Consider the following 17705-nt stretch of genomic DNA (forward strand, 5'->3'; position numbering starts at 1 on the left):
TGTCTTTCAGCGGAGGTGACTCAAGTCTTTAGAAATTCATGCTGCGTTCAGTGCGCTCTTTGTTTTCCCAGCGTGCTCTTCCGTCTCCTCTTGTAAGAATGTTAAGGGGAACCTGCAGGGTGGGCACGCCGGAGACGGCTGGCCGGCACAGTCGTAACATCCACTCAAAGCACACTCTCTGTTTTCTTTAAAAATGCTGAGACGGAGAAGCACAGGGCGGCAGCAGATGCTGCAATTACCGTGTGTGCTGAAGCAGAAAGACGTGTGCAAGTGTCTTTACTGTCACTTTGGGAGCGTTTGTCTAATTTTTGTGTGTTTACTGTTTGTAAAACATGCGCAAAACTCCACATTTTAAACATTTGCTAATCTGTGGGTTGCCAAATGACTGGTTTACTCATCAACTCTGTGTTATTAGGGATGTTATTACTCTTTGTGTTTACATAAATTTTAGTTTGTTTTTGTTCAAAACAGGTTGACAGATTAGAAACTGAATGCAGATGCACTTTTAAAGATGCACATCTTTTGTCTGAGCTGCTGGTGTAGTGGGCAGTGCTCTGCAATTTCGAAAACCCGAGTTTGAGTCCTGGAACTCTCCTTACTGTATCTCAATGAAAAAGTGAAAAATGGCCAAAAATAATTTAAAAGGTTGAAAAGTTTTATCAAAAAACGCCTGAGTTGCGTGACATCACATCAGTAAAAATCAAACATGCAAGACTTTTCTAAGAAAAGTCCAGCAAGCTGTGAGCGTGTTTATTAAACCACCAGCACTAAAAATATAAAACACAGAGAAGTGTCAGTGCCGATAGCCCCATAGTTAGTGTGTCGACATACACTCACCTAAAGGATTATTAGGAACACCATACTAAAACTGTGTTTGACCCTCTTTCGCCTTCAGAACTGCCTTAATTCTACGTGGCATTGATTCTACAAGGTGCTAAAAAGCATTCTTTAGAAATGTTGGCCCATATTGATAGGATAGCATCTTGCAGTTGATGGAGATTTGTGGGATGCACATCCAGGGCACGAAGCTCCCGTTCCACCACATCCCAAAGATGCTCTATTGGGTTGAGATCTGGTGACTGTGGGGGCCATTTTAGTACAGTGAACTCATTGTCATTTTCAAGAAACCAATTTGAAATGATTCGAGCTTTGTGACATGGTTCATTATCCTGCTGGAAGTAGCCATCAGAGAATGGGTACATGGTGGTCATAAAGGGATGGACATGGTCAGAAACAATGCTCAGGTAGGCCGTGGCATTTAAACGATGCAAAATTGGCACTAAGGGGCCTAAAGTGTGCCAAGAAAACATCCCCTACACCATTACACCACCACCACCAGCCTGCACAGTGATAACAAAGCATGATGGATCCATGTTCTCATTCTGTTCACGCCAAATTCTGACTCTACCATCTGAATGTCTCAACAGAAATCGAGACTCAATAGACCAGGCAACATTTTTCAAGTCTTCAACTGTCCAGTTTTGGTGAGCTCATGCAAATTGTAGCCCCTTTTTCTTATCTGTAGTGGAGATGAGTGGTACCCGGTGGGGTCTTCTGCTGTTGTAGCCCATCCACCTCAAGGTTGTGCGTGTTGTGGCTTCACAAATGCTTTGCTGCATACCTCGGTTGTATGGTTGAGTGGTTATTTCAGTCAAAGTTGATCAGCTTGAATCAGTCGGCCCATTCTCCTCTGACCTCTAGCATCAACAAGGCATTTTCGCCCACAGGACTGACACATACTGGATGTTTTTCCCTTTTCACACCACTCTTTCTAAACCCTAGAAAGGTTGTGCATGAAAAGCCCAGTAACTGAGCAGATTGTGAAATACTCAGACCAGCCTGTCTGGCACCAACAACAATGCCACGCTCAAAATTGCTTAAATTACCTTTCTTTCCCATTCTGACATTCAGTTTGCAGTTTAGGAGATGGTCTTGACCAGGACCACACCCCTAAATGCATTGAAGCAACTGCAGTTTGATTGGTTGATTAGATAATTGCATTAATGAGAAATTGAACAGGTGTTCCTAATAATCCTTTAGGTGAATGTGAAGCACCAATGCGCTCACGGCGACCCAAGTTGGATTCCCATGTCTGCGGTCCTTTGCCGATACCACTCCCCTTTCCTGTCAACTCTTTACTACAATACGATCCAAATAAAGGCATAAAGCCCATAAAATGTAACTATATAAGTAAAAACAGAAGCAATAAAGAATAAATCAATAACACTAATCAGCCATTGTGATTCATCCCTACTGTGTGTGTCTACACATTTAAATGTATTTATGTGGCAGAAAATTTTTTCTATGTTTGTGTCAGTATGTGTGTTCCCTGGGAATGAAGCCCATGAGTATCACACTTGTTAATCCCCTCAGACTACCGGTTTACTTAATGGCTCATGCTTTCTTTAATAATCCAGTGAAGTGGCGTGTTTGCAGACCAGAGATGTTTCCCCTCCGCTCAGGTGTTTGTAGACTAAGATGCTGCCTGCAGGAATTTGAAAGCACACCATCAGCTCCCGATCAAACGGCGATCGAGGGAGAAAGCTTTTTGCCAAATGCCAGCGGCTGCAAGGTTTCCTGCTGTGGTGACTGTAATTAGTGCCGGTGGATGGGCGTCCCTCTGCGCTCTTTCCATGATTATTTTCTCTGTGGTGTGTTGGATAGCAGATGTCTGCTTTGTGTGAGCGTGATTAATTAGTTCGGGTCCGGCCAATTACGTGATGAGCGGTGCTGGTTAATGGATGAACGCATCATCGTAATCATGAGTGAGTGTGTTTGCGTGGAGGTTCTGTTTGGAGAGCCCTTACCAGGCAGCTATGGGCACACACAGATCCCTGTGCACACACTCACAGCGTGAACCCGGATGGATCCGTGTGTTCCCCTGAGATGGTTCTTTAATTCTCCTTGGACTAATTGTGGCTCAGGCTTCTTTTCTTTCTGTTTAGTACCACTTGATTAAATGAACACAGTGACGTTATTCCTTGTGTGAATTAAAAAGCTTGACTACTGGAACTTTCATATACTGTAGCTCTTTACTATGTAATGATAGTTTATAGTTTGTATAAAGGATTAGTCAATTTTCTTTTTTCCAGATAATTTACTCACCACCATGTCATCCAAAATGTTGATGTCTTTTTTTTTTTTTTGAGAAAAACATTTGAGGATTTTTCTCATTTTAATGGACTTCAATGGACCCCAACACTTAACAGTTTTAATGCAGTTTTAAATTGCAGTTGCAGAGGACTCTAAACAATCCCAAACAAGGCATAAGGGTCTTATCTAGTGAAACCATTGTCATTTTTGGCAAGAAAAATAAAAATATGCACTTTTAAACCACAACTTCAGCATGACCTCACATAATACGTCATCACGTCAAGAGGTCACTGATGATGTATTGAAACTACGCACCAGTGTTTAAAAGTGTGGAGAAAGAGGACCGTTCCGACGTTGTTGTATGTGGAATGATATTAATTAATGTCTTTGTGTCAGTTTATTGTTTAAAATGGTCCGCAAATGTGCGTTTCATGTATGTAACACGTGACCTCTCTACGTCACTACGCATTTATGTTAGGTCATGCATGACCGGACCTAGACGAGAAGTTGTGCTTTAAAAGTGGATATTTGTTATTTTTATTGTCAAAAATGACAATCGTTTCGCTAGATAAGACCCTTATGCCTCGTTTGGGATAATTTAGAGTCCTTTGAAACTGCAATTTTAAACTGCATTAAAACTGTTAAGTGTTGGGGTCCATTGAAGTCCATTAAAATGAGAAAAATCCTCCATTTCTTCAAAAAACATAATTTCTTTTGGACTGAACAAAGAAAGACATCAACATTTTGGATGACATGGTGGTGAGAAAATAAATGTAAGAGCTGTCCAAACTGAAAATAACTTGCACCGACATATCTTCAAATTCATCCGTATCCTTTGTTTTGCCTCAAAATGCACACAGGTAATGCTTTTAGTAAGGCATGTTTGTTAAAACTAGTTATATTTCCTAATTAAACTAAGGCCTAGTCTTGGCTTAAACTAATCCCTGTCTGGGAAACCACCCAAAAAATAATTAAATTGAGCTTTTTAGATTGTTATAGATTTGAATCAATTTAAATAACAATTATTTGGTTGGTTCCTGAATTCTCACACAACCAATCATGTATGTGTGTTAGGAACGACACAGAGGAATCTGATGCAAAAGAAGATTTATTTAGAAAAGGAAAAGGCAGCAAAAAATCCCCACAAAGGGTCTCAGGAATAAACTGTAGAAGGCGAACTTCTCAGATGACAGGTGTAGCCACGCCCACCACGGGTCTCAGGTTTAAACTGTAGAAAGTGAACTCCTCAGATATCGGGTGTAGCCACGCCCACCACGGGTCTCAGGTTTAAACTGTAGAAAGTGAACTCCTCAGATATCGGGTGTAGCCACGCCCACCACGGGTCTCAGGTTTAAACTGTAGAAAGTGAACTCCTCAGATGTCAGATGTAAACTCTCCGTAACAGTGAATAATCCACCGGATCCTGTCTAAAGGCAAGACACACCGATGAGCAGAGCAGAGCAAATGACAACAGTTCACAGGATAACACAGTACCGGGAGAGCGTGATGAAGACGGCAATGGTGGCGAGAAACGCCGGCTGCAGGAGATAGACCACAGAGGAGTAATCCAGTAGACAAACACAAATATCCAATGGAGAGAGAGAGAGAGAGATGCGAACCAAGGGCTTCACACAAGTCTTTACTGAGTCCTGGGAACAAACAGAAGTAAAAATTAAACAAACAGGACTAACAAACTCCAACGAGAGTCGGGCAACTCATGGCAGCGAACACCCGGAAGAAAACAACGAACGCGCACGGAACACCAGACTTCCGGACCTTAAATAGAGGAGAACAAACACAATACAGCTGGAGAAAACAATCAGGGATAACAAGAGAGGAGGAGAGAGAGTGCACACATGGGATACAAAAGGTAAACAAACAAAAGTGCAATCGATCACACAGAGGTCCTGACAGTACCCCCCCCCCACGGCCGGCACTAGACGGGCCAGGGAGGGACCTGCCCTGTCGTCGACGAAGGTCCTCGATCAACCCGGGGTCCAGAATGTCCCGAGCCGGTACCCAACACCTCTCCTCCGGACCGTATCCCTCCCAGTCCACGAGATACTGAAAACCTCTACCCCTACGGCGAACGTCTAGCAACTTCCTGACCGAGTAGGCAGGAGTACCATCCACTAGGAATGGGGCGGGGGGTATGGGAGTAGAGACAGGGGGATTAATGGAAGCAAAAATCACAGGTTTAACCTTGGATACATGGAAAACAGGGTGAACCCGACCAAGAGAGAGAGGCAATTTGAGCTTAACTGTCACCGGACTGACCACCTTGACAATACTGAATGGCCCCAGGAATCGCGGAGCCAGCTTACGAGATGACTCGCGGAGAGGCAGATCCTTGGAAGAAAGCCAAACCTTTTGTCCACAGATATAACGAGGCGGAGGTCGCCGGTGACGGTCAGCCGCAGCTTTGGTCCGTCTGGAGCATTGTAACAAAAGTGTTCTAGCTCTCCTCCAAGTGCGTTTGCACCTCTGGACGAAAGCTAGAGCAGACGGAACCGCCGCATCGGGCTCTTGTGATGGGAATAGGGGAGGCTGATAACCAATGGAGGCCTCAAATGGAGACAGATTGGTCGAGGAAACGGGGAGTGAATTATGAGAATACTCGACCCAGGGGAGCTGTTGGCACCAAGAGTCAGGATAACGAGACGACAGACAGCGGAGCGTACGACCGAGATCCTGATTAGCCCGTTCACATTGACCGTTGGTCTGCGGATGATAACCAGATGACAAGCTGGCGGTAGCGCCAATCTGTCTACAAAACTCCTGCCAGAACCGCGAGATGAACTGAGGACCCCTATCTGAAACCACGTCTGTGGGAAGACCATGTAACCTAAAGACGTGGTTGATCAGAATCTGAGCCATCTCTTTGGCAGAAGGGAGTTTGGGCAGGGGAACAAAATGAACCGCTTTAGAGAAGCGATCCACCACAGTCAAAATAACAGTGTTACCATCAGATGCCGGTAAGCCGGTGACAAAATCAAGGGCTATATGAGACCAGGGGCGGGAGGGTACGGGCAAAGGATAAAGCAGACCAACGGGTGGTTGATGGGAGGCTTTACTACAAGCACAAACCTGACAGGCTAATACAAACTGTCTGACGTCAGAACCCATAGAGGGCCACCAAAAGCGTTGACGGACGGCAGCCAACGTTCTCCGAACTCCAGGATGGCAAACAAACCTGGATTCATGACACCACCGGATGACATCCGAACGCAATGCCTCGGGTACCCACAGACAACCCGCCGGACACCCTTCTGGAACTTCCACCCCTCGTCCGGCCTCTCTTACCCGCTGTTCGATTCCCCAGCCGATGGCCCCGACCACTCTCCCCTCTGGGAGAATGGTCTCAGGTTGCTCGGACTCAGAGTCACCGAACAGACGGGAGAGTGCGTCAGGCTTGATGTTCTTAGAACCGGGCCGGTACGAGAGGGTGAAGTTGAAACGGTCAAAGAAGAGGGCCCAGCGAGCCTGCCTGGATGTTAATCTTCTGGCTGAACGGATATACTCTAAATTCTTATGGTCCGTCCAGACCAGAAAGGGCTCAGAGGCTCCCTCCAACCAATGGCGCCACTCATCCAAGGCCAGTTTAACCGCCAATAGCTCCCTATTGCCTATGTCGTAATTACGTTCTGCTGGGTTTAAGCGGTGAGAAAAAAAAGCACACGGATGCACTTTACCGTCAATGGGTGATCGCTGAGACAAAACGGCGCCGACACCGACATCCGAAGCATCTACCTCCACTATAAACTGGTGAGCCGGATCAGGAATAGAAAGGACAGGCGCAGAGATGAACCGGGATTTTAAATCATCAAAGGCTTTCTGAGCTTCGTTATTCCAACGGAAACCTACTTTAGTGGAGGTAAGAGAAGTAAGAGGTTTAGCGATCTGACCAAAGTTTCTAATGAAACGCCGGTAAAAATTGGCGAAACCCAGAAACCGCTGTAACTCCTTACGTGTGTCGGGCACTGGCCAATTAGCGACCGCTTTGATCTTTGCGGGATCGGGACGAATCTCACCAGTGGCTATAACAAAACCCAAGAATGTAACCGACTCCTTGTGGAATTCGCACTTCTCTGCCTTGACAAATAACTGATTCTCTAAAAGCCGTTGTAAGACTAGGCGAACATGTTGGGTGTGTATCTGCATAGAAGGGGAAAAGATGAGGATGTCATCTAGATACACAAAGACAAACTTGTTAATCATGTCTCCCAACACTTCATTAACCATAGTCTGGAAGACAGCTGGAGCGTTCGCTAGCCCGAACGGTAGAACGGAGTATTCCCAGTGACCAGAGGGGGTATTAAATGCTGTCTTCCACTCATCGCCCTCCTTAATGCGAACTAAGTGATAGGCGTTGCGCAGATCTAACTTAGTGAAGACGCAAGCTCCCTGTAATAACTCGAAGGCAGTTGACATTAAAGGTAAAGGGTACTTGTTCTTAACAGTAATGTCGTTTAACCCTCTGTAATCAATACAAGGACGGAGGGAGCCGTCTTTCTTCTTAACAAAGAAAAACCCAGCCCCAGCGGGGGAGGTGGAGCGGCGAATGAGACCGGCGGCAAGAGCTTCATTAATGTACTTATCCATGGCCTCTCGTTCAGGACCAGAAAGGGAAAAAACGCGACCCTTAGGCGGAGAAGTACCTGAGAGAAGTTTGATTTCACAATCATACGACCGGTGAGGAGGCAGGGACGTAGCTCGAGCCTTACTGAACACCCGGTGAAGATCAGAGTACTCCGCCGGAACCCCTGAGACATCAATCGCAGGAATCTGAAAAACAGGACAAACAGGGCCAGAAGGAGCAGGACCAAGACATGACACATGACAAAACGGAGACCAAGACAGGACAAGACTATTCTGCCAATCAACGTGAGGATTGTGTTTGCTTAACCAGTCATGCCCTAAGATGATGGGAGACTGGGAAGAGTGTAACAAATAAAACTTAAGATCCTCACGATGATTGCCAGAAACAAAAAGACTTACTGGAGGAGTGCAATGGGTGATCTCTGCCATGCGCTGTCCCTTTAATGTAAAGACCGAAAATTTCTCAGAAAGAAGAACACCAGGAATGCCCCAAGACTCAGCAAACGACGCGTCCATGAAACTCGCCTCGGCACCGGAATCCAACAGAGCCTGTGAGTGAAACACACTGTTATTGAAGTGGATGGAAACAGCCAGCACAGTACGAGATCCGAGAGATTCGACCTGAGAAACGCCCACCGATACTCCCGGAACTACCGGCGGGCGGACCCTTTTGCCGGACAGGTGAGAGCCCTGTGCCCCGGCTTACCGCAGTACAGGCATAAGCCGCTGACGAGTCGATGTTGTTTAACTTCAGCGGTAAGCCGAAGCCGACCCAGCTGCATCGGCTCAGCCGAGGAGGAAGAGGACACGGGAATATTGTCTTCGTTGTGCAGCAGAGGATCAGGTGAAAGGTGAAGAAAAGTGCGACGAACCTTCCGCTGTCGGTGGCGAGCCTCCACTCTGAGAGCCAGGTCAATAGCAGATTCAAGAGAGGCAGGAAGATCGTGCGACGCAATCTCATCTTGTATCTTATCATTGAGACCTCTCAAGAACTGGGCTTTCTGGGCTGCGTCGTTCCATCCGCTGGAAACAGCGAGGGTCCGAAACTCAATAGCATAATCTGTAACAGAAGCACCTCCCTGGGTGAGATGAGTCAATTCAGCCGCCGCCAGATCCCCCTGTACCGTCCGGTCGAAGAGTTTAATCATCTCAGAGCGTAGGGTCTCAAATGACGTCACACACGGATCCTTAGCGTCCCACACAGCCATTCCCCAGTCTCGCGCTCGGCCGGACAAAAGTGAAAGCAGATATGCCACCTTGGTCGATTCAACAGCAAATCTCCGTGGCTGGAGCGCGAAGACCAGGGAGCACTGTGACAAAAAAGCTCTGCAGGTCTTAGAGTTGCCATCAAATATGGGAGGATTTACCACTTGAGGTTCACGTTCAAAGCCACTCAGACCCTCAGGTGACGGTGTAGCTCCTCCTCTCTCTCCAATGAGTTGTGCCATCTGTTCCAACTTATTGTGGATGTCCGAGAATCGATCCGACAGCCGTCGAAAATCCTGAGATGCTTCAGTGAGTAATGAGGAGTGAAGATCCAATCTCGCCCCCTGCTGGACCAATACCGCTTGCACCGATTCTTCATCTGCAGACTCCATGTTTTGGCGCGTTCGTTCTGTTAGGAACGACACAGAGGAATCTGATGCAAAAGAAGATTTATTTAGAAAAGGAAAAGGCAGCAAAAAATCCCCACAAAGGGTCTCAGGAATAAACTGTAGAAGGCGAACTTCTCAGATGACAGGTGTAGCCACGCCCACCACGGGTCTCAGGTTTAAACTGTAGAAAGTGAACTCCTCAGATGTCAGATGTAAACTCTCCGTAACAGTGAATAATCCACCGGATCCTGTCTAAAGGCAAGACACACCGATGAGCAGAGCAGAGCAAATGACAACAGTTCACAGGATAACACAGTACCGGGAGAGCGTGATGAAGACGGCAATGGTGGCGAGAAACGCCGGCTGCAGGAGATAGACCACAGAGGAGTAATCCAGTAGACAAACACAAATATCCAATGGAGAGAGAGAGAGAGATGCGAACCAAGGGCTTCACACAAGTCTTTACTGAGTCCTGGGAACAAACAGAAGTAAAAATTAAACAAACAGGACTAACAAACTCCAACGAGAGTCGGGCAACTCATGGCAGCGAACACCCGGAAGAAAACAACGAACGCGCACGGAACACCAGACTTCCGGACCTTAAATAGAGGAGAACAAACACAATACAGCTGGAGAAAACAATCAGGGATAACAAGAGAGGAGGAGAGAGAGTGCACACATGGGATACAAAAGGTAAACAAACAAAAGTGCAATCGATCACACAGAGGTCCTGACAATGTGACCCTCGACAACAAAACCAGTCATACAGGTACATTTTTAGAAATTGAGATTTGAAAGTTGAATAAATAAACTTTTGATTTATTAATGGTTTGTTATGATAGGGGGATATCTGACCGAGAAAATCTGGAAAATTAAAAACAAAAATATTGCGAAATCGCCTTTAAAGTTGTCCAAATTAGGTCCTTAGCAACACATATTACTAAATTTAATAAATATCTTAATGGAACATGACTTTTACTTAATATCATAAGGATCTTTGTCATCATTTTTTTTTACCCATTAAATGTATTTTTCTGTTTTTTTTTTTGCTACAAATATACCCGTTTGACTAAAAACTGTTTTTGTGATCCAGGGTTGAATATGATTTGGCTTCATAATATCTTGAAATAAAATGCAGTCATAAGACCTGTTTACTGTTTTTATTAATTTATTCCTTTCATTATCTTGCTGACTCATGGATATGTATGAAGTGATGCAATCGTCTTGGAATGCTGAGGATGATGATGATGTAATGTTTGACGACTTTCCATTGCAACATTCTGATGTCATTTTCCTTTATGTCTCTGCCAGGTCTCACTAAATGATAGCGTGAGCGTGTAGTCATCCAGCGGGAGTTTAGGAAACCCCTGCGGTGAGTGCCAACCACAAATCATGGTGCCACGCGGCCGACAGGCCTCTCCCCGCGCCAGTGCCACACGCCTCCTGCTGTTGATCTGCCTGGCTGTGCCAATCCACGCAGATAGTAAGTATGATTTTAAAGACACAGATGTTTCATTGCTTCTCTGTTAGTGGATGTGTCTGTTGGGCCTTGTACACAATGCAAACTTTTGGGAGTGCAACCGCATTTAAATGCAGGAGTGAATCCCTCAAATGATTATTCTGGCTGTATGTAAAAATGTGATGATTGACACCGTAGCAATGTTCTGCCGTCTTGCGTGGTTATCATTCCAAAAAAATATTGCAGGGTTATGTATTTCAATAAACCTCCATCTTGGCGTGGAAAGCATTTGTGATGCTGCTTCTCTCCAGGTCCTCGTCTTTTTTGTGTACTTACGTTGTGGCACGTAACCAATGGCTTTAAGCTCATTTTTGTGTAGACATTTAAAACTGTGGGTCCACAGGTCTGAAGCTGTTATAAGCAAACTATGGCAGGAATGTTATGCGGAAATCTTGATGTCACAGGAATTTGGGATAAGGCATGATAAAGTGGATGCAATCAACGTCATGTTGTTTGTGTAATAACGTACTTTAGGAACTTGCAGAATTGCTCTCGACGGTCTCAAGAGACCCACGTGGTTTTAAATGAACGAGACATGCTTCACTTCACATTTAGCCTGATGGTAATAGGAAAATGATTAGATCAGAAAATGTGGGACGTGCTGATTTGTTTGTTTTTTGCGGAAGAAACAGTTGTTGCCGTTCCTAAAAAAGAAAGATTTCAGTAGAAACAGATTAGGTTTTGTACCAGCGGTTTTCGGGCCGTGTGTCATCACTACTGCTATAGATGAAGGCTGATAACAGTGTGTTTGTTTAGCAGTTTAAAGGTCACACGTATTACGTCCTGTAGTCCCTGAACCTTGAGGACAATAAAACCAATAAGGACACTAACAACAAGTGGTCACTTATTACTTGGCTCAATCTTTATGATGGCAGTCATTTCTTCTCCATTAATCATTTACCCGCAGCTGAAATAAGGTAACTGAAATGAATTACCTCGAATTATAGTGCAGGTTATTGTGTGCCATGAGAGCAATATTTGCATCCATTCTTCTGGAATGTTCCTCTTGTTAAACATGCTCTGTTTGTTTTTCCAGCAAGGTTTAATTACGTGTTTAGCTAAGGAGAATGTTCTGGAAAAGTATAAACAGGTCAAGTGGTTTACAGAGTTTATTTGTGACCCTGAACCACAAAACCAATCATAAGTAGCATGGGTATATTTGTTCAGGGTTCCCATAGGTCCTTATAATCCTTAAAAGTTTGTGAATCTCAAGGCCCTGAGAAGTTGTTGAAAATATACATACATAAATACAGGTTATTGAAAGTGCTTGAATCTATTTTATTCAAGAAGTTTTCTAGAAAAAAATCCATATTATTCCCTGTGCAGTGTAATATCATAAAAATTCAAGACTTTTTCTGTTGGCTTTAAATATCTTCTGTATGGGAATGTTGATTCATACCAAAATGCTTTTTTGCATAGTTGTGTTTGACATGTGAAAACATCTCGGGTTACATATGTAACTGTTGTTCCCTGAGAAGGGAACGAGACGCTGCGTCTCCCTTGCTATACTTCCTGCATCCCTGTAACGCCGTCTTTGGCAATATTTCAGATAGCGATATACTTCCTGGTTCCCGCGTCACCCTGTCTTTGTCATTAAGCCTCACCATTGGTTGAATTTGATATACACATTCAGACACACTTACCCCTGGAGGCGTCCCCAAAGTGTCACCGCAGTGATGCAGCGCGAGTTCCCTCGAAAGGGAACTGTAACAATGTATCTTTAAAGGTAACACGATGTAATCTTGCTCTCACTTGAAATGTGTCCCCACATTTAGTCCTTGAATTTGAGGACCTGGAAAGTCATTAAAAGGTCCTTGAATTTGAAGTCAACTAAGCTGTGGGAACCCTGTTCGTTGCAATAGTTAACAATACATTGTATGGGTCAAAATGATCTTTTAGTAGTTCACCCAAAAATGAAAATTCTGTCATCGTTTACACATTCTCTTGTTGTTACAAACATGTATACATTTCTTTGTTCTGATGACCAAGGATGAAGATATTTTAAGGAATGTTTGTAAACAAACCGATCATGAGCCCCATTTTTTGCTTACATACTAGGCAAAAAGAAAACTATGGAAGTGAATGGGGCTTATGAACGGTTTGGTTAAAAACATTCCTACCGTAAATATATATAAAAAATGTTTTTCTTATTAGTAATATGTGTTGCTGAGGACTTTTGACAACTTTAAAGGCGATATTAATAATTTTTGCACCCTCCGATTTCAGATTTTCAAATAGTTGTATCATGTCCAAATATTGTCCTATCCTAACAAATCATACATCAACTTAAGATTTCAGAAAATTGACCCTTATGACTGTTTTTTTGGTCCAGGGTCATATATATAACGAGTTCAGATGCAAAATGCCACTTTAAATTTATTGGTTATTAAAGCAATAAACCCCAAGAAGCAGTGGGTTACCAGTGCATTTTATAACAGCTAAGGGGCGTTGTTAGGCACGACGCGAAGCGGAGTGCCTAAACCCCCTTAGCTGTTATAAAATGCACTGGTAACCCAACGCTTCGAGGGGTTTATTGCGTTTATAAAACGGTTACTTCATATGCATAACGTTAGCGGGATTTTATAAAATAAAACCCAAAAAAGTTGTAATTATATTAGTACAAATATTACTCTTCCGCCAAACAAAGTAGTTCCTCAGAATCAAGTGTGATTGAAACAGAGCGCAGTTCCCAACCAACACAGATGCAGCAAAGACACAATGAAAATATGATTTAAGACTGTGGTGTTTATTTTATAAATCACCATTCATCTAATTTATACATTAACATTTATATCGTGCAACTGTTGAAGTGATGATCAAATATGCTTGGAAGCATGCTGAACTCTTTCCCCGTCAGCGTTTTTTTTTTTTTTTAAGTTGCCACCCAGTTTTAGTTTAATGCCTTCCAGAAAATTATCTTCTTTATATAAACATAAAATATCAAATGAAAGAACAGACCATCCAAACAAAAACAAACAAAAAAACATTTCATCCTACCTTCATTTGATCTGTTATCACCTCTCAAATTTTTTTATTAAAAGCGGAGATAATTCCATTTTTGTGAAGAACTTTAGTAAGAGATCAGATTCAGACGGAGCCATGAACAGTACTACACGGTGTTTTCAGTGAATGCGTCCGTGTTTAAGTTGGGTAAGATCGCCACCCAGTGGATAATAGCGGACGTATGAACTTGAGTTATAAAATCCTCAGACAACGTTTTCTCTTTATCGACGAGATGACTCAACAATATTTATTGACATTCATCTGGATATCCCCATTAATTGTGCAATTGTAGACAAATTAAAAATATGATTTAAGACTGTGGTGTTTATTTTCATAAATCAATACGCAGTAACAGTGGCGCAGTGATACTTATGTAATGTGGTCTGAACCGTGAGGTTACCGGTGTATTTTATCATGGCTTAGAACGCGTTTCAACCAATCAGAATGAAAAACCAGAACTGCCCGTTTTATAATAACAAATTTGACTGTCTTTCGCTTCAAAACCCTCCAAAGGCATGCAAGATTTTTTGCCAAAAACCTACACATAAAAAACAACACTTTTTTAGGACAAAACTTATTATTATTATTTTATTTTATTTTATTTCTGTTGGTAAAGCAAAACTTATAAAATACTTAAAAAGAAACTGAAGGCACACATTAGGGGGCGCTGTGGTGCATGTTCCACATATGGGTTGCATTCAGGTCCGATTACTCACCAGGGACTCAAGTTTGAATGTGGTTCATAATTATCTTCTATGAATTTAGAGGATTTTGCTTGAAATTCAACGTGGCGTTTAACAGATCCAACAAACCAGTATTTTTGAATGGTCAGAGACTGGGATTAAGCAGATTTGAAGCAAAAGTATTTGATAAAATATAATACGTGCAAGCATTCGGTTAATATCAGTATATAATTTTTGATGAAGGTCAAAGATATATGTGACCCTGGACCACAAAACCAGTCATAAGTCGCACAGGTATATCTGTAGCAATAACCAACAATACATTGTATGGGTCAAAGTTATCGATTTCTATTTTATGCCAAAAAGCATTAGGATATTAAGTAAAAAATTATGTTCCTTGAATATATTTTGTACATTTCCTACCTTAAATATATAAAAATCTATTTATCATTAGTAATATGTGTTGCTTATGTCTTAATTTGGACAACTTTAAAGACGATTTTTTCAATATTTAGATTTTTGAATTCTTAGATTCCAGATTTTCCTAGTTGTACCATCGGACAAATATTGTCCTATCCTAACAAACCATACATCAATAAAAAAATGATTTCAGCTTTCATGTGATATATAAATGTCAATAATAAAAAAGACTCATATGACTAGTTTTGTGGTACTGTACATGTTCACATATATTTAATATTTTTAAGCCTTTTGGAACTACATCCAAAAATATACATAATTTTTAATGTTTTATCATAAGAACAATTTGTCACACTTTTAGTTTACGGCATCATTGTTACAGTGTAATAATACATTTAAGTACTAAGTAATTACCATTAACAACATGTACTTACTAGGGTTGGGGTTAGGATTAGGGTTTGGTTTAGGGTTAGTTGCATGTAACTATGCATAATTAACTGTTATGACTATAATAATTACCTGTAACATGTGTAACAAAGACACCGTAAAATAAAGTGTTACCGAACAATTCATTTGACCAGCAGTAACAGTATTTTTAGCTTGTTACCAAATTTATACAAAATGGTTAATGAATATGAAATAATTATATGAAGGAAATATCAAATCCACTAGCAGTGTTGATCAAATAAAAAAGTGCCTCGAAATGGTGTGTAGTTTGGCAAGTGTCCCTTCATTTGCCCTTTGATTTTCTTTCTATTTCAGACTGCTGAAGCCCTGAGCAGTCATGCAGGGCAGAAAACCTTTAGCGTGTTTCTCAGCTGCTTTTCTTTCTCGCTTTTCTCAGCAATTTCTCCAGCTTCCGTTCACATTATAATCTGCTCAGTAGATTTTCATTTTCCTCTCACTCTTTGTTTTTTTAGTTGCTTCCCTCGCAGACTCACACAGGACGTAATCTTGCAGGCTGCGAGCACGGAGTACAAAATTGTCATGTTTTATTTATGAGAGCAAATACGCTGCAACTTTAGCGTGCGGTTGCAAGAGCGCTGGGTCTTATTGAGTTTCTGCGATTCTGCTGTATCTGTGTTAGAGAGCTTCTGCTGCGCTAATGCTAATATCAGATTAACGCCAGCAGTCGCTAAATGTCGCATTTTATTTTTTGCATAAAAATTGCCCAACTGTACACCTCTAAAAATCTTGCTTACACTTTCACTTGTTAAAACATTGCATGCCCACAAAATGGCATACATGACCGAGACATTTTCTAGCATGGATCTCGATCAGACCAGGTTTGAGTTTTGTAGGGGGTTGGTTAGAGTATCACTATACTGTGCCATCGAAAAAAGACCCTTAACCTTGACTTACTTCAAGGGGCAGCGAGCCTGTGATAATGTACTGTAAGTCACTTTGGATAAAAGCATTTTCTAAATGACAAATTAGTGATGGTAAGACCCTTCGCCCTGCACCTGAGTCGGGCTTGACCTGAGAGACTCGTGGGACAACGGCACAGACACTCACTGCTAAAGCAGCCAATGATCGGCTTTACCACTGCCAGTTCAAACAAGATTGATTATTTAAATCACTTGGGATTAAGCAGCGATTTGTCTGAATGAACGCATCAGTAGCACTTCACTGCTCAGGGGGTTAAAAAGGTCTGTGTAACAAGATTTCCCTAAATCTATTTAGATTTTAAGGCCGTGTGTGAGTTTAGGGGTTAGACACCGAGCCATTTTTAACTGTCCTGGCTGTATCGATGTCCGGCCTAATTGACGCAGATCTGAATGGATTTTCTGGATGAATCGTGAGAGTTCACCCGCCGGCGGATCTACCAGAAATGTTTTTTTCGCACAGGCACCTGTTAGTGTCAGAGACAAGTCATGTATTGTGACAAAGAAAATGCAGTGATGCATCTTGTGTTACGGTTATTTGTTCAATCTTGATGTGTTCATTTGTTTCAATAAGGTGTTTTTGTGGCTTCACTTCAAGAGCGTGGGGTTTGCAGCTCCAAGGTCATAGGTTCAAATACTAGGAAAGAAACATAGGGTGTGTCTCAAACAACTCCCTAGCTCCTGAGATCGCAAGATTTTACGCATAATCAGCCAAAGATCGCATATTTATGCGGGAGACAAATTTTTTTCAAATACGCCGCACTTTCGCAGCATAAATTGCAGATTTCTGTGTGCAAAATGCGGGGCTTGCATGATTTCATAATTCCCAAATTTTTGTTGGAAAAATCACATATATCTTAGCAGAAAGTTGAAAAATGTTGCATTTACCTCACACAAGCGCAGCCATGTCCCCTGTTGCCATGGGAATGTTATGAAGTGACGTGAACATCATTGAAAAGCTGCAAAAGCTGAAACGTTTTTGCAAGTTACCCCAATTTTTGCAAGGTCCCGCAATTTCATCGCAGAAATATCCCGCATATTCCATCGCATTTTTTAAGAAAATGTGCCGCAAGATCAAGGATTTTTGCTCGCAAAAAACACAAAAAACCTCAGCATTTTTCTGGAAGGACTGCCTATAGCCTTTTATTCCCTCTGTGTTGGACGACATTGATGTAAAACCTTCCGATCTGATTTATAAATATTTTACATTGAGTGTTATGGCTGCCCACCCAAAATTCCTGACTGCCCCCCCAGTCCAGCAAGCCTAGTACCGGGCCTGATGGTAGACGTCATTACTTCTCGTTTATCATTTTGCATTTGAGACTTTTAAAAGCTCAGAATACAAGTAATCCAAAGAGTTTGATGGGCTGAATGGAGGTTCATTTTCTGTATTGTACATGATGATAAA

At 42.4% G+C, this 17705-nt stretch overlaps 1 protein-coding gene across 12 annotated transcripts in view; it reads left to right on the forward strand.

The window, feature by feature from the left end:
• ptprfa (protein tyrosine phosphatase receptor type Fa) overlaps positions 1 to 17705 on the forward strand; it is a 259663-nt gene that overhangs the window by 79001 nt on the left and 162957 nt on the right. For all 12 annotated transcript variants that reach the window (XM_073815321.1, XM_073815324.1, XM_065293836.2 and 9 more), the window contains exon 2: positions 10599 to 10770. In XM_073815321.1, coding sequence (XP_073671422.1) covers positions 10680 to 10770 — 91 coding nt within the window. In that variant the 5' untranslated portion in view covers positions 10599 to 10679. The remainder of the gene's footprint in view (positions 1 to 10598; positions 10771 to 17705) is intronic.

The sequence above is a fragment of the Paramisgurnus dabryanus genome, chromosome 7 (assembly GCF_030506205.2).
Source record: "Paramisgurnus dabryanus chromosome 7, PD_genome_1.1, whole genome shotgun sequence".
NCBI lineage: Eukaryota > Metazoa > Chordata > Actinopteri > Cypriniformes > Cobitidae > Paramisgurnus > Paramisgurnus dabryanus.